Source organism: Octopus bimaculoides, chromosome 12 (genome assembly GCF_046866305.1).
Source record: "Octopus bimaculoides isolate indiv1 chromosome 12, ASM4686630v1, whole genome shotgun sequence".
Taxonomy (NCBI): Eukaryota; Metazoa; Mollusca; class Cephalopoda; order Octopoda; family Octopodidae; genus Octopus; species Octopus bimaculoides.
The window spans coordinates 11025266-11052635 of NC_142939.1; the positions used below are offsets into that span (position 1 = coordinate 11025266).

The following is a 27370-nucleotide window of genomic DNA, read 5'->3' on the forward strand; positions in this document are numbered from 1 at the left end:
GCCATAGTGATGCATTATAACAACTCACAATTTTTGCACATTCTGTGTGTGTGTGAAAATTTCTGTACAAGAATGTGTACAGATGAATGTTGCTAGCAGAATTTCACATATTTACATCGTGTCGAAAGACATGTCTAAGATATCAGCTCATAACTTTGAGGCTGCAATTGATTTTTTTTTTCTGTTGTTTGTTAGTTTTTTATTTTGTCTCTTTCCTTGAATGTGCTACAGCAAATGTTTTATTTTGCTTCTATAGTACAATATAAAATGAGGATGGAGTTACTAAAGCCTTATATATGCCAGTCACAAGTTTCACAGCTTTTCACTTTTTATTTCATGTATATAAGATTTCCTGGTAATTCTGTCTTTCTGTTTTGTGCATTCTTCTATGTGTTTAATTATTTATTTGCAATGCTCTTTTATCACGTATGATAACTACCGAAACACTGATAAGTTATCGGTCATACATCTTTCTCTCTCTCTCTCTCTCTCTATCTCTTTAAATCATCATCATCATCATCACCAACATCATTATCATCATCATCATCATCATCATCATCATCATCATCATCATCATCATTTAATGTCCATTTTCCATCTTGGTACTAGTTGGATGGCTTGACAAGAACTGGCAAGGCCAGTGGGTAGACTAAGTCTGTTCTGGCTTGGTTTTTACAGCTGGATGCCCTTCCTAATGCCAACCGTCACCAGTTTCCGCCAAAAGTAATATTTCTTGGGGTTAGGCATATTCTTTCAGAATATTGGAAATGAATGTCACTGCTTTTGTATAACGTTGGCACTTGTTTACATCTATCACTCTATGTCCTGACAAGAAGACACAAACACATTAACATACACAAGCATTTACACACAGACACACACACACACACACACACACACACACACACGCACATACACACACATACACATACAATGAGCTTTTTTCTCTTTCTGTCTACCAAATCCACTCACAAGGATTTTGTGAACCCAGGCTGTGGCAGAAGACACTTTCCCAAGTTGCCAAGCATACATGCATACATACATACATACATACATACATACATACATACATGCATACATACATACATACATACATACATACATGTTTTTTGTTTTGTTTGAGTGTGTGTAATTTCATCTATGAATGAGTCTCAAGATATAAAAGAAACACTTAATAAGTTCCTGCTTGTACCTTCCACTAGTATTTCATTGAGTTCTGTGGCCAAAACACTCAACTTTCAAATAGCCAAGTTTACCTTGTCGTAAATAAGTACTACATTATAGGAATAACTTGTTGCAGTAAGCACATATAACACAGTTAAATAGACAAGTATTTATTGACTAACACTGCTAAATTCAAATACACCTGCTAGAAAATTCTCCAATATAAGATTGTATCCTATCTATAAGCAAATTTATCTTTTGTCTGAGAAATGGATATAATCACCAACATAGGACTATAGATGTCTGCAAGAGGACATTGTCAATATAGTGAAATTTCTTTATTACATAAAGAGATTAACGTTAGCAATCCTGTTAGATATTTTTCTGTTTAAAGATTTGATTTATAATATAATTTAGTTACTTCCAACTGGGCAAAGACACGTTTTGTAGAGGAGGGGCAAAAACAGGTAAAAAAAAAAATACTCCCTGCACTAAGACTACTTATGTTGTTTATTTATAATGGTTTCCATGGAAATGAAAAGTAAAGACAAGTCTGTGGGTTTTTTCCCAGAAGCTAGAAGTTCAAGATACTATCACATTTTTAACATTTTCATTAAAATGTAGTCTCCTCTTAACCATTTAAGTTTTTTTTTATAAGAATTATGTGAAAATCTATTTATGATCTCTGGCATTTCATCATACTTATGATCAATACTTTTAAGTTTAAGTAGTTCTGCTCCACTTTTTTTCTTTTTTCTTTTGAGTGCCATAGGTCAATGTTTCTGATTGTAAAGGGCCTGTGGAAATTGAAAAGGGGCCATACAAATCTTTTGTCTTCTGCATTTTACTTGTTTTTGTTATAGGACTGTCATAGGACTGCAGCTGTGCTGTCATGTTGCTTTGCTCGGGTTAGGGTTTTACTGGGTTTTAGCCAAAAAATTGATCTCAGCACTTATCTTTATAAAGCTTGATACTTATGCTTTTGCCAAAGCTGCTAAGCTACAGGGACATAAACAAACCAACACTGTTTATCAAGTGGTGGTGACAGGGAACAAACACACACCTATACATACAACTAACTTCTTTAGGTTTCCATCTACCAAATCCACTCACAAGGTTTTGGTCATTTGCTTAGGATGCCGTGCACGGGATTGAACTTGGAAGCACATTGCTGGGAAGCAAACGTTTTACCAACACAGCCACAGCATCTTCAATTAAAATTAGAATAGTTCTCATCATCATCGTCGTCGTTTACCATTTGATTTCCATGCTGGCATGAGTTGGACAGTTTGACTGAGGGCTGGCGAGCAAGAAGGCTGTACCAGGCTCCAATCTGATCTGGCAAAGTTTCTACAGCTGGATGCCTTTCCAAACACCACCCACTCTGAGAGTTTAGTGGGTGCTTTTTGCGTGCCACCAGCATGAGGGCCAGTCAGGTGGTACTGGCATTGACCACACTTGAATGGTGCTTTTTATGTGCCACTTGCAAGGGAGCCAGTCAGGTAGCACTGGCAACAGCCACTGTCAAATAGTATGAGTTCTATACTTTTTAAATTTGACCACAACAAGGACAATGAAGGAAGAATTATATGAATGTAAGCACCATTTTGTTTTATTGTTACTAAAGAGCTTGGAGAAGGACAGTACACATATTAATGTTTTTGTGAGTTGATGGTAGTGGAACTGAACAGTCACTGCCAAAGGTGATATAGTTTGCTGTCAAAAGTGTCACCAGAACTGCAAAACTCTATATGACATGAGGATACAGTTCCAAGCACAACTACCTCCATTGAAAATCTAGAATCTTCTTCAATGATATAATCAATTTTTTTGCTTGTTTCAGTCTTTGGAGTGCGGCCATTTTGGAGTACTACTTTAAATGGTTTGAGTCAAATGAATATATATATATATTTGGTTATATTAAGGGCATTACTATACATAAATGCCTCATGCTATGAGGGACTCTTAAAGTCAAAACTACCATAATAAATATTTATTACGGTAGTTTTGACCATAAATATATATAAAAGGAATAATTATAAATTTTTCCCTTATGAGGTTTTCTTCATGCTGACTACTTGATAAATTCTTATAAAGATTTTATCCTATTTCAAAATTATATAATATTATATTATAATCATATACTCTTTTACTTGTTTCAGTCATTTGACTGTGGCCATGCTGGAGCACCACCTTTCGTCAAGCAAATTGACCCCAGGACTTATTTTATGTCAGCCTAGTACTTATTCTATCGATCTCTTTTGCTGAACCGCTAAGTTACGGGGATGTAAACACACCAGCATCAGTTATCAAGCGATGTTGGGGGGGGGGGGGGACAAACACAGACATACAAACACATACGTACATATATACATATATACGACGGGCGTCTTTCATTTTCTGTCTACCAAATTCACTCACAAGGCTTTGGTCGGCCCAAGGCTATAATAGAAGACACTTGCCCAAGGTGCCATGCAGTGGGACTGAACCCGGAACCATGTGGTTCGTAAGCAAGCTACTTACTACACAGCCACTCCTACGCCTATATATATATATATATATATATATATATATATATATATATATATATATATATATATCGATAGATAGATAGATAGATAGATAGATAGATAGATAGATAGATAAAGACAAATAGGCAAGCAGGCAGACAGACAGACAGACAGACACATAGACAGATAGGTAGATAGATAGATAGATATATTTATATGTATATGTGTGTGCCTAACTACATATTCTCTGTGTCTTATTATATAACTTGTGATCGTTGATGAAGCCTCACTGTTTAAAACAAATGGTGTTGTTTGCAGTCTTTTATGTCTGGGTTGTTTATTGTTTAACACTGAAAGAATTGTTAAGTAACTTGGAAACAAGCGAGGGTCTCAGTGACAAGAAAGGGTTCTGGCTGTCAAAATTTTTGCCTCAAAGAATTTCCATCTGACTTGTGAAAGCATGGGTAAGTAGGCATTAAAATAACATCACTGCCACTGGTGGCAATGATGATGACGACGATGACAACAATGACGATGACGACGACGATGACGATGATGATGATGAGGACAATGATGGATTGATTAACTTCAACTCACCCAGAAGGAGAATATTTAATACTAGAAAGAAAGAAGGAAAGAAAGAAAAAGGAAAGAAAGAAAGAAAGAAAGAGAAGAAGGAAGAAAGAAAGAGAGATAGAAGTATCTGCTAGAAGAATACTGGAAGTTGAATATAGGTTTCAGCATGTACACTAATTGGAAAACAATTATTAAAAACAAATGATGACCATTTTGTGATACATTATTAAACCATGCTTAACGGACAAATTTTGTTTGTTCTTTTTCTTCCCTTATTAAGCAACAGCAATAAAATAAGCAATGTAAAACACATTAAAACCAAATACATGTAACATGCTTCAAATAAATCAAAATTGGTAAATTATGGTAAGAATTTAAACAAACTAATCACAAAATATTATCCTACAAAGTCAAAGCCAATTACAAAACATGTTTTCTTTTTTTCCTTTTAATGACAAAAAAATAACAAAATATATATTTTATTATTTGAGTATATATTGTCAGGACTACAATTTTTATAGGAATTAAAATGTATTTCGAAGAAGAGGAAATAATATTACTCATGTTTTATAGTTGGTTTTATAACTACAAATTACATGGTGTCGCTATATATGGCACCACATACTTATTTACTTTTCCTCCTATTTGTATATTATCATTATGTTTAATAGGCATACATACATACATATATATATATATATATATATATATGCATATATATATATATATGCAAATACATAGGTATATATACATATACATATATATATATATATATACATAATATATACATGAATGTATATATTTATATACATGCATATATATATATATATATATATATATATATATATATATATATATATATATATATATATACATGTATATATGCATACAAATATATACATGTATACATATATGTATATCTATCTATCTAACTATATATATACATACATATATATATATATATATATATATATATATATATATATATATACACACACACACACATATATATGTGTGTATATACATACATACACACTCACACACATATGCATGTGTGTATATATATATATATATATATATATATATATATATATATGATCTAACACAGATTCTGTAATTGTTAACAAATATTTATTTGAAGTCATCTTTTTGTTGCAAATTCAAATGATGAATCTACCTAAAACCTTAAGTCGTCATTTAACAAATTACTGACTTTGATGAATTAATATTTCAATTAAATTTTAAGAATTCTTTTCTTCTCATTTTATTTCATATGTGTAAATTATATATTTGGCTAGCTGGTAAATGAAATTAATATGAAACTTTTTTCACTTGCATAGAAGTAACTATCAAATTGTCATCAGCTATTAAGAATGAAGGAAAGTCTGTTGTATTCATTGAAGTTAAGGGAATATATCTATCTAAATTAGGATGGAGGTGGAGGGGAAAAAAACAAAATACAAAAGTATATTTTGGCACATAATTTACAACTTTTCCTACTTCTTAATATTTCTTTAACATTGTATTGTGATTTATGCTGTGTAATGGAAAAAAGATTTTAGACAGCGACCTTTCGAACTTTATACATATAAAATGGTGAATAAAATGAAAGAAAATGCACAGATTGAAAATGAATGGAAGGCACTAATTATCATTGCGTGTGTATGTGTACCTATGTATGGTATATACAGCCATGTGACTGTGTGTGAGAGAGAGTGCTCCCTGTCTTAGTTTCAGACATGAAAATGTTCAGTCCAATAATTTTTACAAATAAATAACATTAACTGCATTGATGATTAGTGATTCTGCTTGTGGTGTTTTTTGATGATTTTTACCTATTAGGAATGATTGTTTACCTTTCACTTTCAATCAGTGTAGTTTGCTTCACTTTGTCTACCATATTAAATGTACAAATATCGAAAGATCACTTATTGGGCATCAAATATGGACTTACCATATGGGGGAATCACGTCTACTTTAAAGCGTTTGATTTCTTTGTTGCCTTCTTCACAAATATAAAGTCCCGTGTCACTATAGTTACTCTTCAGTACTGTGAAGACACTGATTAGAGTTTTTGTAACTCTAGGTCGATAGTTTGTAATGTAAACTTTTTTACTGACATCAGTACTTAAAGGTTTGCCTTGTTTGAACCACAATATATCGTCAGGAGGTTCCGTCTTTCTTGTAATGTTACATATCAGCTTCACAGGATCCTCAAGCCTGACACGCACTATGTCTGCAATAAAAAAATTGAATACAATAGCAATGGCATTGTTCCTGGAAGTTATACATGATATGAAAGAATAATGTTCTTCATGTGACAAAATGTTTGTTGTTGAACTTAAATGGAAATTATCAATGAGAGCAGAACAGCAGTCGTCATTGCCTGTGATCAACAAACGTTTATCTAATATTATAGGCAATTTCCTGGTGTTGCCTTAATTTTTGTTTTTATCGATTAAAGTTTGTTACAGAAATTTTCAGTAATTACTCTAAATTATAAAATATTTTGTTGTTGTAACTAGCAATTTTCTCTAATGCTTAATATTTGAAGATAATTCAAAATAATAATTTTACTTAAATTACTATAAATAGGTCTATCAAGAACAGAGTTCGAGTTAAAATTAAAATTCTATGTTTAAAAATATTAAATATAATATTCAAAAAATTATTTTTGTATTTTTGTGTCAACAATATTTATTACATTTTATTAACCAATGAAATATATCAAAATTTTCAATCTAGTTGCCACTAAATCAAGCTATCATTATTATTATTTATTATTATTTTTTTTTTGGCAAATATAAATACACACATATATATATGTTGCTACAATATATGGACAGATCTATATTCACATCACATCAAATGTATCACTAAATTTATTAGTCCAGAGACAATAATCTAATAAACATTTTTCTTTCTCTAAATATCTTATATTACAAAGCGACAAAAATCATTTGCATTTATTTCACAAAATATATTTCCAAAGTAGTACAACATTAATAAACTAAAGAATCACAAAAGCAATGACAAAATTCAACAGTAACATAGGCATGCTTTATCAAAGAAACAAAAACGAAAAAAGATGATGCATCAGTCGAGTAAAAATTTTATATCAACCATTTTTGTTGCTTGGATGCTTTTACAGAAAAAAAAAATCTGTGTTAGAAATAGCCTGTGTATAAGAAAATGTCTTGGTAGTTGACCAATAGAATGAAGATTGGTCCCTTCTTTAGTTTATTTTATATAATTGCATTGATTTCCATGTATGGTTATTTTTACTGAGGCACAGCCATAAAAGTCAAATGTATAGATCTTCTATAATGATGATGGCTAAAAAAAAAATATAAATAAATAACGAAGTTGTAATGCAGAATTATGTAAAGTTAAGTTAGAAGTGAGGGTCTAAAGTGAGCTATTTCTAACACACTAGCAGAGTCATCAAAATAGAGATTAAATAATAAAAGGTTAAAGATTTATTGTCATGTTTACTATTTATAGAGAAACATAAAAGGCTTGCTTATTTTGGCATATAAGCACTGTGACCACTCACACAATAGTCTATAGAGTAGATAAAAGCAATAGAAATAAAAGTAATACCAAATGAGGTTTCCAGTTGCTATGAATAGTTTTAGGGGTTCACATTCAAAACTGCAGATCAATTAGTTGTGAATAGGTACAACTGTCCATATATATATATATACACACACATACACATATTCATACACTCATATAATTGGTTCCAAGTTTGAAAACTAGGATATCTGGTTAAATAAATGGCTGGTCTTTATAAATGTATTTTTATTTTACTCTCTTTCATGTGGGAATTTGTAGGTGTGATTTGATTGAAATCATGCCTGATAGAATACCAAGTTATGACTGGGTTGGTGGGGGGGAAGAAGATTTATTTATGTGTAGATGCTGGAAGTGATTTTCAAAGACAGTTGTATTTGTAACACATAACCATGAAACTTTGGCAGTTAAAAGTTGCTAACTTTTCTTCTATGAATGAAATACTGTTGATGTAATCATACAATTTTGTCTGAATCATAGTGCTTCTAGGTAGAAGTCTTGGGAAAACAGGAGTCAAAAGTAAACTGATTTTTTTTTTTTTAGAAATGGTAATGTGCCAAACTAAATGCTTACAGCGCATAGTCATGAACTTTTACACTCTAAGTTCCAATCCAGGTGGGGGTTAACCTCGCCTCTAATCCCTCCAAGCTTAGAAAACAAAATAGCAATAGTATTGATTCACTACTTCATTACCTAAAAGTTTGTAGCCTATGTCAAGGTTGAAAACTATTATAATTATTACTATCATCATTATTATTATTATTATTATTATTATTATTATTATCATTATCATAATAATAATAATAATAATTATTATTATTATTTGATAGAATTGTTGCAGCTCTAAAAAAAAAAATAAAGATGCCTTGCAGTGTTTCTTTGAAATCGTTACATTCTGGGTTCAAAACCCACTGAGGTCACTTTTACATTTCATCCCTGCAGGGTCAATAAAATAAAGCACCAGTTAATAACTAAGGGTGATGGCATCAACTAACACCCTCCCTCCCTACTAAAACTTCCAACCATTTGGAGTTCATGAAAGAAGTACCAGTTGAGCAGTAGCATTGATACAGTCTACTAGCCCCTTACCAATTATTTCAGACTTTGTGCCTGTAGTAGAAAGTATTGTTGTTGTTGTTGTTGTTATTATTATTATTATTATCATCATCATCATCATTATCATTATCATCATCATTATTATTATACAAAACTGAAGGCAGTGGAAATTACCTAAAAACATCGAAACACTCAAAGGCTGCTTTGAATTAACTTATATATTAGAAGGCCAAGAAGGTATGTATTAGTAATAGATTAGAGGTGAAGTTGATTTAATATACAAAGCCCTGCCGTGTACAAATTTGATTTTGTACTTAGTTTAAATAGATAGCTAGTGATGGTGCAAAACTGATTTGAGAGCACAAACTGAAAATAAACAGTAAGTGAATAAATCCTTAGTTTGAGGTTGGTGGAGTTTCTATAATAGATGTCTATCTATAGAAGTCGCCAATGAATTAAGGAGAGAGCAAAGCAAAAACAATATGTAAGACTGTAGCTATTAGTCAATGGATAAAAGTCTAATTGATGATGATAATAATAATAATGCCCTGATGCAGTGGCTCTCATGGATTTTGATCTTAACTGATTCGAAATGTTATCATGTATATTGTTTTGTCTTGGTATAAAAAGATGGGCTAGAGCAATTATTCTGCTCAATACCACAGATTTGCTTGTCAGTTGCTTGACCTTAACCAGTTGAGCATGACCCTTAGTGGCTCTTGATATGTCTATCTCTGATCATGAGCAGAGTTAGTAGGGGAGCATCATAGGAATTCTTTGGGGTTTGAATAATTCAGCTCTGGAAACATGGGTGTTTTGTTCACCATCCTTAAACAATAAATAATAATAATGATAGTTGTTAAACTACATGACAGACTAAGTCTAACGCCCAAGTAAGTTGCAGTGAGATTTGATCTTAGAACACAAAGTTTTGGAATAAATACAATAAGGCATTTGTTCTGAGGTTCTTGCCAATCTGTTAATCCACTACCTTAATTGCTACTTTTGGCATAGTTGACCACGCATTTGTGCAACAGACATATTTTCTTTCCAAAATAAGAAATGCAAAACTAAAGAGATTAACTTCAGATTCTATGATGATCAGAATTGTTGATTGAAATGCGTAGTTAATAACTATTTTTATGACAACTGATTATTGATTACTGCATAATAATTTTCAACTATATTATTTTCACTTGATTACATATAATTTTTGGGCCCAGTCAACCATAGTACTTATATATATTTTGTATTGTTGTAGCTTGAACTTTGAAAATGTTACATTCATGGCAAAGATATGCTTATATTTCTTCTAAGTTTTTATCATCCAGAGCCAAGCAGTAAATACATCTGTATTTATTAAATAGTAAAAGAACTAGAAGCTAGTTTAAGTGCTTTTATGGACTTGCCTGACTCTACATCAACAATATTTAGAACTTTTTAAAATAAAGACCATATTGTAAATTTTCAAACTCTGTATATGTCAATAAATTTGTAAAAGGACACATAAATAAAATCCTCTGGTTTCCTGGATATGAGGAGTTGAGACACGGATTTTCAAGTTTTGTGGATCACCAGAATGTATCATCTGAGACACGGATTTTCAAGTTTTGTGGATCACCAGAATGTATCATCTGAGACACGGATTTTCAAGTTTTGTGGATCACCTGAGTGTAACACAGGTAACTTTCCCAATGAATCCAGTATCCAGCTAAGTAAATAAGTGACATTAAGTTTAATACAAAAATTCTGCTAAGGTGTTAGTGACACCATCATCTTCTCTTTCATGAACAACAGTTTGATAATAATCTTTTTTACTGAACACAAAGACTGAAGATTACAGAAGATAAAACAAGATGTTTTGACATTCATTCTTTACTACTGGAAAATTAAGTATTACTGCCTATTTTTTGTTGTATTGTTCTTATCGATTATTTAATATTTATGTGAAATTTAAAAGAACTGAATTTTACTTTTAATTTACCAAATAAACTACTTGTATTCTTGTTTCTCATAAAATATTTTTAAGAAGACCAGAAATAATAAATGGTAGTAGAAAGGTTGAATGTGGTTTACCCATCAGTACAAGAGTAGAGATTTGTAATTTTGTTTCACCTTAGAACATAGAGAAAGTGGAATGTATATATATATTACTGATTCTGTTACTCTCTTACATTGATATATCTGTACGAAATAATATTAAGTAGTGTTGATTATAATCTTGCTTAGCTATTCTCTGATCAATTGTCTATAATATATGTTATTACACTTTAATGACAGAGACATTTCTCTATTTTAAAGAAACAATTGCACATTAATGTTGACGGATAGCAATCTTAGAATACCATTTATCAGCCAATACTAATTTCACACTAAGCAAGTATAAATTTAGTACGATCGACTATTATCTGTTTATACCAAATCATGAGAATATATCAAATCCTAACACTCTCCATTAACCCAAGGGAAAGTCAGCAATTTACCTGTATTACCTATCCACTCTCCAAGCTGTTGCCATCCAGGTAGGTATTGAAGTGAAATAGTTTGACTAGGAATTGAACTTAACAATGCAAACTTAGCTTGTTAAGATATTATTATTTTATAGTTTTCATTGTTACAAATTTTGTTATTTCTAATATTTAACCACTTCTGCATCCTTAGAATAGAGGGAGGGTTGTACTACTCATATGGCAAAACCAGGAACCAATATAAAGTTGCACTCCCTCCATGCACTGACTACTGCCCCATAACACTCACTGCTTTTGAAAGGCATAAGGCCATATATTTCTAGAGCAGGAATGTAGTTGATTTAACAAACACAACTATATTACTAGTAAAAATATTATCATCCTTGGAATAATGAAAATTATAATCAACCCAAGCAGAAATGGCAGCTAGAATTTAGAGAGGTAAATCTAAACATGACAGATATTTTTTCATCCAGTGCTCTGTTAATTCAGCATACTCATTGTCTTCTCTAATGGTAATGTCTTACACAGTTAGAGAGTCAGAAATGAATTTTATGATTGGAGAATGAGTGTGTGTGACATTCATCCCTTTCTCAAAGATATTAGCAATATAAATGAAATGAGTTTTTCTATGGCATTTGCTAACCAATTCTTGATAATATTGATGCATCAGGGCATTCATATCTGAATATTTGAATGGAAAAATAAAATGGCATTTAGCAACCATTGTTGTAGAATCATTATTATTCAACTAAGGTGTCTGTCTTGTGGTAATAATTGTGGGATGTACTGTGGAGGTATTAGATAGACAGATGGATTATTGTATGCCAATGATCACTCACAGCTCATGGGAGCCAAGAAAAAAAGAATGGTAAGATTAGGAAACTCTAGCCAAAGGACTCTTTTCCCTTTAATGCTTAATCTGGATGGTATGGCAATTCCCATGATTCCTACCAGATCCTCTAAGACTGTTAGGATGAACAGGGGAAGTTATTCTCAAAGCAGAGAACTCTAGTCTGAATGCTTGCAGCAAAGTGGGATCACCTAAAGTACCTAAGGACCAGCTGGTGCTGTTAAAACTAATGACAAATTAACCCTTTCGTTATTTTCGTTATCATATTTCCATTAAAATATGCTGTTTTGGGTTTTTGATTTTGAAAATAATTGATTTTGAAAAATTGATTTTGAAAATTATGAATAATTTAGTGAAATTAAATTGCTGTTATTAAACTGATGGTTGGAATATCAATTACCATGAAATTTGGATGGAAATTTTTAATGTAGATCCATCTAAAACAAGAAACTTGTATCATAGAACTATTGGTGGTGCTAGAAGGGTTGGCATCTCAGACAAAAGGCTCCAGCAAGAACTCAGAACACAAAGGTTTCCCATCCAATGCTCTTACAGCTCAGCAAAGTCACTACCAGGATGCAAAGCGCAATAACTTCTCAGTCAACTTTGCAAACCCACAGGAGGTGGTAAATACATTTTCTCAGTTAATTAAACACTTGTCAGTGCTGACTCTATTGCAAATATGTAGCTAGAAGTGTCAGTTTATAATTATGTATCAAGGAGAATAAAACATAAGCCTAATGATTAATATCAATTTAAACTGACCAGGCAGTAACTCTGAACATGTTTTGGTCTCTTAAACAAATAAAGCATGCATGTTCAATGTTGCTACCCATACTGATCACATTCAGATTAAATTTATATCAGTCATCAATCAAATATTTTCTTCTTTTCATCACATTATTATTACTTGGTTATTGATTGCATATTTTTTTGCATTGCATCATAACCAGTCTAAGTTTTTTTTTTTTAGCACAGATCACATTCCTGGGTGATTTCCTTCAGTTATTTTAATTATGTGACTTTGTCTATCTGTAAAACTAGAAATGAAGTATCCTAGCTACATAAAACTGCACTCACTCTAAAGCAGATATGAACCACTGGCCTCTAAGCTTGTTGTCAGCTGCCCTGTTGACTTATGTACTATATTTGTGCTCTTAGGATTTTAACAGACTAACAAAGCATAATATTACAACTAGAATATTACTAGCTCTGTTTCTTTCCAGGCTCTAATGAATGGCAATGTAGTCTTTTGGCACTCAATGGATTATTTCCAATTTTGTTTCCTTTTAACAATGAACCAAATTCATGATAAGGACTGGAATGTTGATCCTTATGCTTTGATGTTATTGAAATGACCATGATAAGGATTGCAATGTTCATCGTAATACTTTCATGTTACTGGAACGACCATAATCAGAACAAAATATCTCAATCAATAAATACTGTAAAATATTTACAATGAAAATTATAAAAATTATAAAACAAAAAAAAAGAAAAATTAAAACTAATAATATATTGGTAACAATGAGTAAATGACTTTGTAAACAAATTAGCAACTATATGGGTTTTTAATAATTTTATTTTCAAAGAGGAAAGAAACTAAATGAAAAGAAAACTATAATTTTGAAATGTGCTACATCTGGTATTCAACTATTTGATAAGCAAACAACCAGACACACTGCCATTGCAAAAAGCTTGTCAGAGATGACTCCAAAGAATAATTTACAAAACAACAATAGCAACAACAACACAGTAACTGGCTGGAAGATAAAAGAAATTAGATAAACTATATCTGATAAACTGTGATCGCTATGATAGCATTAAAGAATAATGTTTCGTTCTGTAAACAAACTCTATATATGTATTATATAGATTCGAATATTTTATTTATTAAAGAATTAGTATACTAGTTTAATATATCATGGTGGCCAGATGATATATAGATGATGAGTTTGTGGCCTAAATCACATACCTGGCTAGAATTAGTGATGTAACAAGGAGGGAAGGATGAGCAGGTAATATTCATTTCCTGGGTGCAAGTGGGAATGGTCAAAACATTTCTTTTTCTTTATTATACCTGTTAATTAAGGGACAAGGAGCCAAAATTGTTTTAGTCCCTAGGTATGGTGCCACATAAAAAGCACTCAGCCCATTCTATGTGGGGGGGGGGTATTAGGAAGGACATTCAGCAGTAAAACCCATGCCAAAACAGACACAGAAGTCTGGTGCAGTCTTCTGCTAGGCCAGCTCCTGTCAAACCATCCGACCCATGCCAGCATGGAAAGTGGATGTTAAACAATGATGGTAAAATGAGTGATGGTGCTACTATTCCTCTGAAGAACATTGTAATTTATCACTTCATTATTATGTCTCAATCTTTCCATCCCAGAACTTACTTTCTTTAACATTCCTTCTCCAAATATATTTGTTTCATAAATTTTGTCCAGATATTTTATCCCCTCACTACCCTACCATTCTAACCTTTCCTTTTGTATAAGGATCAAGAAAGGCTATTGGGAGAGTCCTACTTTTAACTAAGTTTTAACTGTTTCTGACAGGCGCACACCCAAAGATTCGGGAGCAGGGGATAGTTGGCTCAGTCAACCCCAGTACTTTACTGTTACTTTATCATATCAGTCCTGGAAGAATGAAAGGCAAAATTGACCTCAGAAAGATTTGAACTTATGATCTGAGAAGCTGAGTCTGCTAATCCACCAACCTTTTCAAGTAAAAGATAATAATAATTACAAGCAAAATCACATAACTTTTGTGCTGCCTGCTCTTTAGAGATATTTAAGCTTATATTAAAAACTACATAGCATATTATCTTCTTATGTACTTATATTAATGAACTGACATCTATGCAACAAGTATACTGTAGCTTTCACACTAAAGTTCAACATTTTAATTTTACTAGCTTTAGACAATTTACTGGGTGACTGACCAAATATTGGCACCATTCATTATAATGCAAAGTATTTATCTTTAACATTAGTAGGTTGGTGTAGTCTGGAATGTTTTGATATCAGTTTTGGTAGACTTACACAAGGACAGATTTTGTGGGTGTACAAGCAAATGAATTGATCTCACTATATTTATAGGACTTACTTTATTGAACCCAGAAAAATGCATGTTGAAATCGAAAGAAGTAAGATTTATGCATGTGATTGGAACTAAATAGTACAACACTACAATTTCAATTCTACTTTAAATATGAACCTAGCTATATGTGAACTAAAAAGATAAAGGTCACCAAAATATATAGCATTGGGCCTGTATCAAATACTATTTCAATACTGACCATATAGGCATAGGTGGGGCTGTGTGGTAAGATGTTTGCTTTCCAACCACTTAGCTCCTGCAGGTCAACCAAAGACTTGTGAGTGGATTTTGTCGATGGAAACTTAAAGAAGCTTGTTGTATACGTGTGTATGTTTGTGTTTGTCTCCCACCACCTCTTGACAATTAGTGTTGGTTTGTTTACATTCTCATTACTTAGTGGTTTGACAAACGATCCTGACAGAATAAATACTAGACTTAAAAGATAAGAAGTGGGGTTGACTTGTTTGACTAAACCCTTCAAGGCAGTGTCCAATGACTGAAACAAGTAAACTATAAAGGATAAAAGATATAATAATTAAATAACAATGAAATAGTACAAAATATCAAACTTGACAGGGAGAATTAGTCAGAAGAGAATTAGTTTTCCAAGTAAACTTGACTGAGATTGAAACCACACCACATAGATCCGGTTCGATGATAACTTATTATCAACTTTACTTTCTTAGCAGTAATAATTTCACAAATAGATATAAAACTCAACGTTTATAGAGGATAGTTATAGTTGATGGAAGCAACCTTAATACTGGTTTTATTGACTCTTATGCAGGATAAAAGACACAGTCAACGTTAGCAAGATTTGGACACAATAGAAAGGGAATATGAAACTAAATCCTGTGCTTAGTCCATTATCCCACTGTTTCATTCACTTCATTGCTTATCAGTTTCAACAATAATAGTATACCAGCCTAACGTCATAGCTGAAAGATGAAATATTGGCAATGATGGTCATTCAACCATGAAGCTCTTTAACAATGTTTATGCAAATGTTTCTCTGATCTGAATATCTTGCAATATTCTTCAATTTATAAGTCTCTTTTACAAATGGGATTCTGGGATAGTCTATCAGAAATATTCTATTCAATTTTTATGTCTTATGTACTTAATTATACATTATCTAAATCCACCTAGCTTTAGGGTTTAGGTACTAAAACATCTAAAAATGTTATGAGTCATAGACTGGCATCATATCCTTGGGTTTATTTATCTCAATTGCTTCATGATAAAATCAAACTGACCTGAAGTCACTGATGCTTAATTGCTTCTTGGAAATTCTAAAGTTATTAAAAATTTACATTACTCCTTTAAGTAGTCTTTAGTTGTCAGGAAAGTCTATTGTAGGATCAAATGTTATTCTTCAATTAAGTTCTGTTATTATTTGTTCTTGGGCTCTTTGCATCTTTTCAGCAAAAGCTATCATATTAATGTTGAGGCACAGAAGATTTCTGTTCTGTTTCTGTATCATGTTGGTGAAAACATACACATCTCTGGGAATATGGTAGTTACTTTGAAAGCCTTCCATATATATATATATATATATATTATCTTTATCTTATGATATTTACTTTGTATTATATTATACTCATTTATCGTGTTTTTACTTATTAATTTACCTATATGACTGTGGATTTTCATGGATTAGTTCATGAACTTTGGTTCTTTTCTCTAAAACGATATATATATATATATATATATACTTACATACATATGTATATATATATACTTACATACGTATGTATGTATTATTAATATTTGTTTTTTATGTCTCCTTATATATATCGTATATATATAAAATTAACAGAAGGATTGCATGGCAGCATATTTATTTCATTTTTATGAGGAAAAGGGTGACTGTGACTTCGAGGTTTTGGCTGCTACCTTCATCAGACATAGTGATGAAAAAAACTAAGCTGAAGCTTTGGAGTCACAGTCGACCCTTTCTTTGGAAAAATATGTATATATATTTGTATTTATCTATCTGTCTGCCTGTCAGTCTATCTCTTTATCTATCTATCAATCAGTATATATATATATATATATATATATATATATATAGACATTTATTGTGTAGTAATATTTCTACTTGCAAAATAATTTTAGGGATAAATTGAAAAGAACTCAGTACCTAGAGTAGAATAAAATTCATTGCGTATGTTAGTTTCAACAACTATTCATGTCATTACTCAAGGTTTCAAATTCAGAAGTAATCTTCAGGTGAGGATAGATAGTAGAAAGAGTGCCAATACTGATAAAAATGATAGAAATAGGGAAAATGGAGACATATTGGTTGTTTGAGGTGATAGGTTGGCAGGACTGTAAAACAAATTATTGTTTTGTTAGTTTGCAATGCCAAGCTGAAATGTTGATGTGACCAGAAGAGCAACAACACCAACAACAATTGGATCCCATTTGTCTCATCTGGAACTCATTCAGGCTCATCACTCACAGAGGAATACCATTGATCATAGGAAGTCATGTAATTGACTCAATCATCTGAGAACAGATGGATCATTAAAACTAAACCTACGCACATACACCCGGAGAGTATACTGTTCATATACAAACACAAAAGGTAAGGTTAATAGTCCAATCAACCTTTACTATTCTTCTAATAACTCATTTTCGAAATATACAAATATAATTATTCATGAATTCGTAAAGGGAATATTTCATAAATAGAACATTTTTACTTCCTCCTCCCACTTCTCTCCCCCTCACCTGCTTCCCTAACATTGTTTCATTTCATAATTCTTAATGTTTATAGCTTACTGATCTACAAAGCTGAACAGAAGCTCTTCCAAACCTCACCTCATGACATGGCACTTATAAGAAGACCAAATCATAATATAATGTTTAGATATAATGTAATATAATTTCATATTATACATTATTGAATCTATTCAACAATTTCAAAGTTCTTTTAAGCGTACTTGTCTTCATCATCATCGTCATCATCATCATCACGACAAATAGTTCTGATGATTATCAGTGTCATTATAATTGAAGGGGAAACATAATTTTAACAAATATTAGTTTAAATTGTTAATAATCACCTACTTTTATTGTTGATGGTCATGAAGATTTCACTATGTACAAAGGTGTTATGTAATTTCAAATGTTAAAAGAGACATTTTATTCCTATAAAACGTATTCTCAAACATATGCTTCTCAAAACAATGTTTACCATTCTTGTCACTCAACAATCTTGTTATTTCAAATTCCATAAATTATTATCTGTTTTAAATTGACGGTAATGTCTTTTTTCCTAACAAAGATATAATTAATTAATTAAATTGTAATTATAGTTTCCCACTTCCTTAATGAAAGTGAGCATGTATGTAGTGTTATAAGTGGAAATTTCAACATATTTTGATAATTAAGAACCAAAATAGTAATTAGCAAAGGAATGTTTCTTAGCTTCTGCTGCATGAAAAGATTCTGTGAGATTTAGATCACTAATAAGATTGAATAAATTGGAATGTAAGACTATTTTTAACAAGTTAGTTTTTGATGCATTAATGAATGATAAGAGCAAGCTATCCTAACCTCTTATAACTAATGTTTCATCAGAGGCAATTTTCACAAAATAACAACCAAATGAGTAAGTTAATTACCAAGTTATAAAAGTATCTTAAAACAGCACCACAATTATTAAATTTTCAGATAATATGCTGCACCCTGTGTTGTTTTATTAACTGCTAACAAAAACAAATAGAGAGGATAAGAGAGCACTTTATATCCATATTTATAATTTTTCTACAGCTTCAATCATTTATTATGAATTCTAAATTTATAAACAATTCAAATAAAATGCAGTCAATTTCTATATGAGGAAAATGTATTAATTGCTTTTTTAAAAATATATTAATTGGATATAATTGTGGTTCTTGTTAGGGCTATCCTGTTGTTTGGGATGGACTCAATTTAAATTATTAATGGGAAAAAATACTCAAGGGCATGGAATTTAAATAAACCTTTGAAAATATAATATTTAAGGAGTGATAAGCTTTGTTTTATTGTAATATCGATAAAATGAGAATAATTATAGAAATGCAAAATGATTTATAAAATGGTAATTTGTTATTTTTATTCATTAATATAAAGTAAATCTGTAGGAGTTGGATAATAATGATTTTAGGGAGGCTGCGTTATATCAGATTGCTGTAAGGAAATGTGTGAATACATTTTTATTTTAACTAATTAATTATTCCTTTAGAATGTTAAATAAATCAAAAAAATTGATATAAACATTTCTCCTTAAATAGATGCAATGCATTAATAAAAATATTATTTTAATGAAAATAAAAATTACAAAAGAAAGAAAACACAAGGAACAACATTGATTTCAACCCATTGTAGGACACCTTTGAAATTTAAAAGCATGTCTGATCATTCCTTAAATTGTAACAAGAATAAAGAATATACATGATTTTTTTTCAGAATCTTAAAAACAGTCAAAATAACACAAACAATCGAGAATATATTTTAACAAACCAATGACATAAAATGGTTTTAAAGCATTCCACTAAAACAATATTCCATGCAGAAGAACTCATTTTACTGTGAGTAAGTGTTTATGTGAGGGAAAGAGACAGAGAAAGAAAGATTGTTAGACAGAGTTTTGATAACAGTAACATGTGCAACGCATTCAAATAGAGGGAGACTAAATTACTAACCATACGTATTTAAAACATTCACTTTAAATCGAGTGACTTCCAGGTCAGATGTTCGGCACACGTAGATGCCGTCATCTCCAGTGTTACTCCGTGCTATTTTTAGCTCACTGATAAGAGTTCTGGGAGAGACTTGACGTCGAGTTATTATAACTCTTCGTAAGACGCCCCTTGTAATGATTTCTCCGTCCTTGTACCATGTGATGTCCCGAGGAGACTGTACACTGTTGGTAGCATTACAGATCAAGTGGATGGGTTCTGTGTTCTGAACATAGGCTGTGCCTGTAAGAGTTATATCTGCAAACAACAAATATACTTTACTGGTGAATATTTTTGGGAGGGGCGGGATACTGGTCCTAGGTCTAAGTCAACCAGTAGATTGAATACTTTCTTTTTAAGGTTTCTGAACTTTTGAAGAAACTTCCAAAAAAATGTACAATGCCTTCCAATAGATACGTTTGAAGGGATGAAAATAAACGCCCACACTTTTCTCTACAGTTCGTGCTTCATTTTACTATTTGTTCTTCAAAAATAAATCTGTTCTGTTTGTTTAAAAAGGGATAATGAAGGGATAGAATCATAAAAGACCTTTAGCTAAAGCTAAGTTCTTAATGGTTAGGGTATCTTAAATAAAGAGAATATCTAATGAGCAATACCTTGTATATATATATATATATATACATATACATACATATACATACATATATATATGTAAACCATTTGTTTTATTATGAAATTACCATATATACATGTATATAAATATATATATATATATATATATATATATATATATATATATATATATAAACACACACATATATACATACATATGTATACACACACACACACACATATATATATATGTATATATATATATATATATATATATATATATATATATAAAACAAGTTAAAAATAATGGTCATTACATATTTTTCCTTTACTAGAATAAATTTGGCTTACAGCTGTTTCTAGTAGTCATTGTAGGTACATTACTGATAGGTTTATTCAATTGGTAATATATATATATATATATATATATATATATATATATATATATATATATATATATATATATATATATATGTATGTATTGTTCTAACACCAGGTTATTAGTATTGCTATGCATAAGTGAAACATTAATATATGTATATATAATGATATGTTATCTAAAATGATGCCCCAAAATAAATGAAATGTATACACACAACACGATTAAGCCTGAATATATTTGAGTTGGGCTGACAGCAAAATTTATATGTGTGTGTATGTATGTGTATGTGTGTATATGTGTGTGTGCGTATGTGTGTGTGTGCATATGTATGTGTATGCATGAATATATATATATATATATATATATATATATATATATATATATGTATATTTACATCTATATCTATATGTATACATACACACACAAAATAATACTTAAAGTTATAATTAAAAGACTTGGTGTTCTGAGATTATATTCCTTAGAAATCGATTTTTCTGTGTTCTACAGAGTAACAGTTGCTCAATGTTGATTCATGGCTCTGATTCTAAATCATTTGAGTCATAAGAATGCTTAAAATAATTGGTGAGTTGAAGAAAAGATAGAGTTCTTTAATGTTAGGTCTAGTGTGATTTGCTGTGACAAAGTATTGGCTAACATGAAATGACAATAATTAGTCCTCAGTATACAATGCTATCCCAGAACCAAACTATTGAATTATCATCTTCTCTGTCCTGTTGACACGAACTATCATCTTATCACTATTGACTTACTAATTTTCTCTCTTATTTGACTTGACTTTTGCTTTGCTAACATATTTTTAATACCTTTTATTCAAATTTATAATTATCTAGAAAATATCAGGTGGTTTGATATGTTGAGATATTTTTGCTCCGATCAATGATAGTCCTTTCTTATTATAATTTAGTGTATTTTTTGTATTCTTTTTATCTCACAGCAAATGAATAATATGGTTATCTCATGCCCTGATTTTCAGGAACAAATGCAATGAACCACTGCCATTTCCTAACCATCATCCTAACTATTGCTGTCTTTTATGACTGAGTTATGCTTATGATGGCTATGATGTGATAAGTGGAACTCTACTTCAGCTTCTGATATGATACTACTAAGAAATGTAATCTTTTGCTGCTGAAATTCTCAGGTGATCTGGTACCTGTCTTTGAAAGCTAGGTGAAATATGTTGATCTCAGATACAATGAAACACTCACAGCAAATTTGAAGTTGTTGATAATCCACTACATTTACTCATTCAGTTATTTAATTTCTGCCTATATTATTTCTTACAGTGGCATTGATAAACAAATGTAATATAAGAGCACTGTAATATAGAAATGGAACAGAGATATAACTACACAACATAACAATTCTTTCTAAACCATTTCAATTACAGACTTTTGACATGCTATGTTTTTTTACAGACTTTATTTACAAATATAACCTTTTCCTCATTAAAAAGTAGTCATAACAACCAAGTCCAAAATTATTCTATGTAAACTATTTCTATTTCATTACAATATTTTTTCTAGACATTTCACTTTCCACCATTTTCTGTTCTGTGATATTCTTGTTCTATGTTAACATCATCTCACCTTATGCATTGTTTATATCATGTTAATAAATAAGCTTATTCAGGCTAACAGTAAATTTCAAGCTGATTATTCTATTGTATATGTTGGTAATTAACATTCAGTTTCTTTCTGTGAAAAACTGAATAAATGCCAACTCCAGCTTTCTTTCTTCACTAACACATTCTCTAGTAAATCTTATTATAATAGTTTTATAAATAATTTATGAGTATTTAAGAGAAATATTGCTAAAATACTATTACAAATTAAAAACAAAAGATCTACCATGAAACTCAACATATGGCATATCCCAGCAAAAACATTGTGAGAGATTGTTACAAGAGTTGGAAAAAATTTAGCAGGGTCATTTTATATAAAATATAAATTTTGTTAATAATAAGGAAAAGAATATTAACAAAAAACATATAATTGATATACGCTAATAAAATTGAATTAGGTAAAGTTCATACTGCAAATAAATACCTCTGGTTCAGTCACAAAAATATTGCTAATGTGAAAGATAAAGTATTTCTCATCCAACAAGATACATAGGATACATACAACTTTGAGTAGAGCAGACTCTTTAGTATTGTAGGAGACAAAGTAACATTGCTAATTAGTGATGCCTTGATTAAAAACGAATCCATTGCTCTGTGTAAAGTTGCAGATAAATGAACAGAAGCATTGTCAGGTAGAAAGATCTCTTTAGTCATGCTTGGCACATAACAACCTCTCTGATACGGATGCCATGATAAAATAAACTTAGAAAATGCTGAAAAGTGGTTAACAGCATCAAGTCATAGAAATAATGGCAATACAACCCACCTAGAACCCCACTAACTCTGAATAAGAGCTGATATGGAATATAGCAACTCATCAAACTCATACCATTATAGAAGGCAGATGTAAAACAATGTTAATGATGATATATACACACACACACACACACAAACACACACACATAGACATCCATACACACACACACACACACACACACACATATATATATATATATATATATATATATATATATATATATATATATATATATATATATATATATATATATATTAATGCATGTGTGTGTGTAATTTAAAATTTGTAAAATTAAATAATTGATGAGAATCTGTAATCTGTTTACATGTAAAATCAATAATAAATATGATAGATAATTATATATGCTGTGCTCAGGTGTCTTACTCTCACCTTTAGTTAACTCCCAGTACATGAGTCGTTAACTGCAGATGCTAATTTCCGCAAATGGTTCCAAGAATTATATGTGTAATTATTATTTCTATCACTTTCAAATTATCATTCATTTACAATAAGAAAATAATATTTCTGCAAAAGTAGTATAAGCTACCTGTGTCTGCTGTTACTATTTCTGTAAACTTGAAAATTTGAACAAAAAAACTATTATCGTGCAGTTAAATGAACAACTTCATAACTGCTTAATTCTATTATACCTTCACATATAAAAGAAATTAATCTAATCCCAGTTAGAATATATATATATATATATCAAGTTCATAATAATAATAATAATAATATTAATAATAATAATAATAATAATCCTTTCTACTACGGGCATAAGACCTGAAATTGTGAGGGAGGGGCTAGTCAATTACACCGACCCCAGTACGTAACTGGTACTAATTTCATCGACCCTCGAAAGGAAGAAAGGTAAAGTCAACCTCACCGGAATTTGAACTCACAACGTAGCAGTAGATGAAATACCACTAATCATTTTGCCTGGTATGCTAACAATTCTGCCAGCTCACCTCCTTAATAATAATAATAATATTAATAATAATAATAATAATAATAATAATAATAATAATAATAATAATAATAACGATAATAATGATAATAATGATAATAATAATGATGATGATGATAATAATAATAATAATAATTTCTCATACGGTAACCAAGACATGTTTTAAACAGCTTATAGTCAAATATAATCACCTCTGAGCATTTGAATAGTGCATAGTTCCTCAAATCCCAGGAGGATGATTGGTAATGTTGACTTTAGCAGGATTTGAACTAAACATTCCAATGCATTTTGTCCTACACTTAACCGATTTCCTCCCCCACTGGCACATTGATGATAATGTCTGTTTTTGATACAGGTACAAGACCTAAAATTCAGAGTTGGAGAAGTTGATTAATGAAATAAGGCAGAGCATTTAACCTGTAATCTGTTTGATCCATTGCAGAAGGATGAAAGACAAAACTGGACTTGGCAGGATTTGAACTCAGAACATAAACAGCTGGAGTAAATACTGTAAATATGTTTTCTCTGATGCTCTAATGATTCACCAATCCACTACCATCCTAACAAAGGTTTCTGATTTTTTATAAAAGACCAGCAGTTTGACATTCTCAGTGAGCCCGGTACATGACTGCTACTTTATTTTATTGAACCCCACAAGGATGAAAGGCAAAGTTAACCTCAGTATAATTTAAACTTAGTGCACAAAGAGCTGTAAACCAATTTCCTAATTATGATAACAATAATATTCAGTTAAATATCAATGCATTTGTTTGCACCTCTTTACAAGAGTTTTAAAAATTAAATCAGATTTCCATATTGAGCAAATATTAAAGAAATACATCTGTTGTGATAAGATGCTCAATTACAAAATGATACAGTAGTTATTACAGAGGTATTTTATCATGATTTTGTTATTTAAGTTTTGTACTTGATAATCAGTCATCTCGTAATGGACTCCATTTGTCAACTTCTGTTAGAAAATCTTTTTTATTTGAAGAAAACTGGTGTTAAATGGATTCTGTGTTGAAATAATTTATGGGTTTGAAGGAAACTAAGTGCAAAAATACCTCTTCTTATATAAATTGTTCATATTCAAGATACTGGGAATGTCTATTCAGGTTTAGATTAAGCTAGCACTTTCACAGAGTGCTTCTGAAATTAAGGATTTAATATATTAAATTACGTCTTTTATTCTTTTATTTGTTTCAGTCATTTGCTTGTGGCCATTTTGGAACATTCCATAAAAAGGTCTAGTTTATCAAAATCAGCTCCAGTAATTATTTAAAGTCTGGCACTTATTCTATCAGTGTCTTTTTACTAAGCCACTAAGTCATATAAATATAAACAAACCAACAATGGTTGTCAGACAGTAAGAAAAAAATGCAAGAATGTATACACACATACACACACACACTATTATAACTGATGCACTGTCATACTACTAAATTCCCTTCAAGGCTTTGGTCGGCGCAAGGCCATAGAAGACACATGTCCAAAGAGTGGCACAGTGTGAGGATGAATTGGCATCTAGATGGCAGCAAACAAACATTTTAGCTACATAGTCATATCTGCGAGCATTATTATTATTATTATTATTATTATTATTATTATTATTATTATTATTATAATTATTATTACTATATTCATTTAGTAATATTTCCATTCTTTCTATTTATTGTTAATATTTCTTGACTTTTCAAAATGAGATATGTCATCAGTCAATAGGTGGTTAGCATTCATTTAAATCTTAAGGAAACCAGTAGAATTTAATTCCTTTTCTATTCACATTTACAAACAAAAGTAATTGAATTCTGTGTTGCTGGCTACTTATCAATTTTACGGGACTACTTCTGAACACAATGCTAAGTACAGTGAGCTGGATTAAATCATTTGAAAGTCAAGTGTTTTCATTTCACATCTGACGAAATGACAGACTATGAAACATTGATCTTCCAACTAATTTACCTTGTACGCTACCATCTTAACTATTTATGACTTTCCAGTGTCGCTGTGATACAATAGCAAGTTTGTATTTGTTAAATTTATCAAGTAAGTCATTAAATTTCAAGGTTTATTCGTACTCTTGTTGAAAATCAGAACCTACTTGAGAAATTCCTTTTAGATGAAGCAAAAATTTGAGAGAAAACATAACTTTTAATTGCAACTTGGTAGCGCAATGATATATATATATATCTGTTACTAATTTTTCTCTTACAATAATTGTAAGGTGATGAACTTTCGATATTTTCTGCTCTTAATCTTAACCAGAAGCTAGAAAATGGCTTCTGTGAGTGGCAAATTAGAAGTTATATGTTTTGTTTGGTTTTTAAGAAAGAACTTCCTTTTTTTTTTTTTTTTGTTTTTTTTTTTCAGAAACACAAAGATAATTTTGATTATGAAATACACATAAATGTCTGAAACCAGAGAGAAGACAATTTTTTTTTTGTAAATCAAGAAAGCATGGAAACAATTTGACATCTTTGAAATCAATTTTGATTGATTATATTAATGAATATTTCAAACTTGAATAAAATAAATAAATAAATCGATAAAAAAGAAAAAAAAGAGAATATTTATTTAGCAATCTAAAGATGGTTTGCATTTCCAAGTGAATATATTAAAGTGTGCAGACTACAATATAATAGGGGGTGGGGGGACGAGGAAGGTACAGTTGATCTTTGAGGGTAGAAACCATGCATGTTTGTGTTCAGGGTTTCTAATTGTTTAAGTTAATTTGGGCAAGAGAAAATAAATCTTGTGAACAAAATTCAAAGAGACAAGGCCAGAAAAATTGAAAAAATATAAGATGATGGTAATAATAATAATAATAATAATAATAATAATAATAATAATAATAGTGATAAAATAATAAATAATAATAATAATAATAATAATAGTAGTAATAATAATAATAATAATAATAATAATAATAATAATAATAATAATAATGATAATGATAGAATAAAAAGGTAGGATATGACCATCCTATAAGAAATTTCTGACGATGGGAA

General features: G+C 30.7%; 1 protein-coding gene across 1 annotated transcript in view; it reads right to left on the minus strand.

The window, feature by feature from the left end:
- Positions 1–27370, minus strand: part of LOC106872298 (neurotrimin) — a 233675-nt gene that overhangs the window by 64141 nt on the left and 142164 nt on the right. Inside the window, exons 5-6 of the mRNA XM_089360816.1 lie at positions 20003–20296; positions 6205–6486 (exon numbers count right to left, since the gene is read on the minus strand). Coding sequence (XP_089216942.1) covers positions 6205–6486; positions 20003–20296 — 576 coding nt within the window. The remainder of the gene's footprint in view (positions 1–6204; positions 6487–20002; positions 20297–27370) is intronic.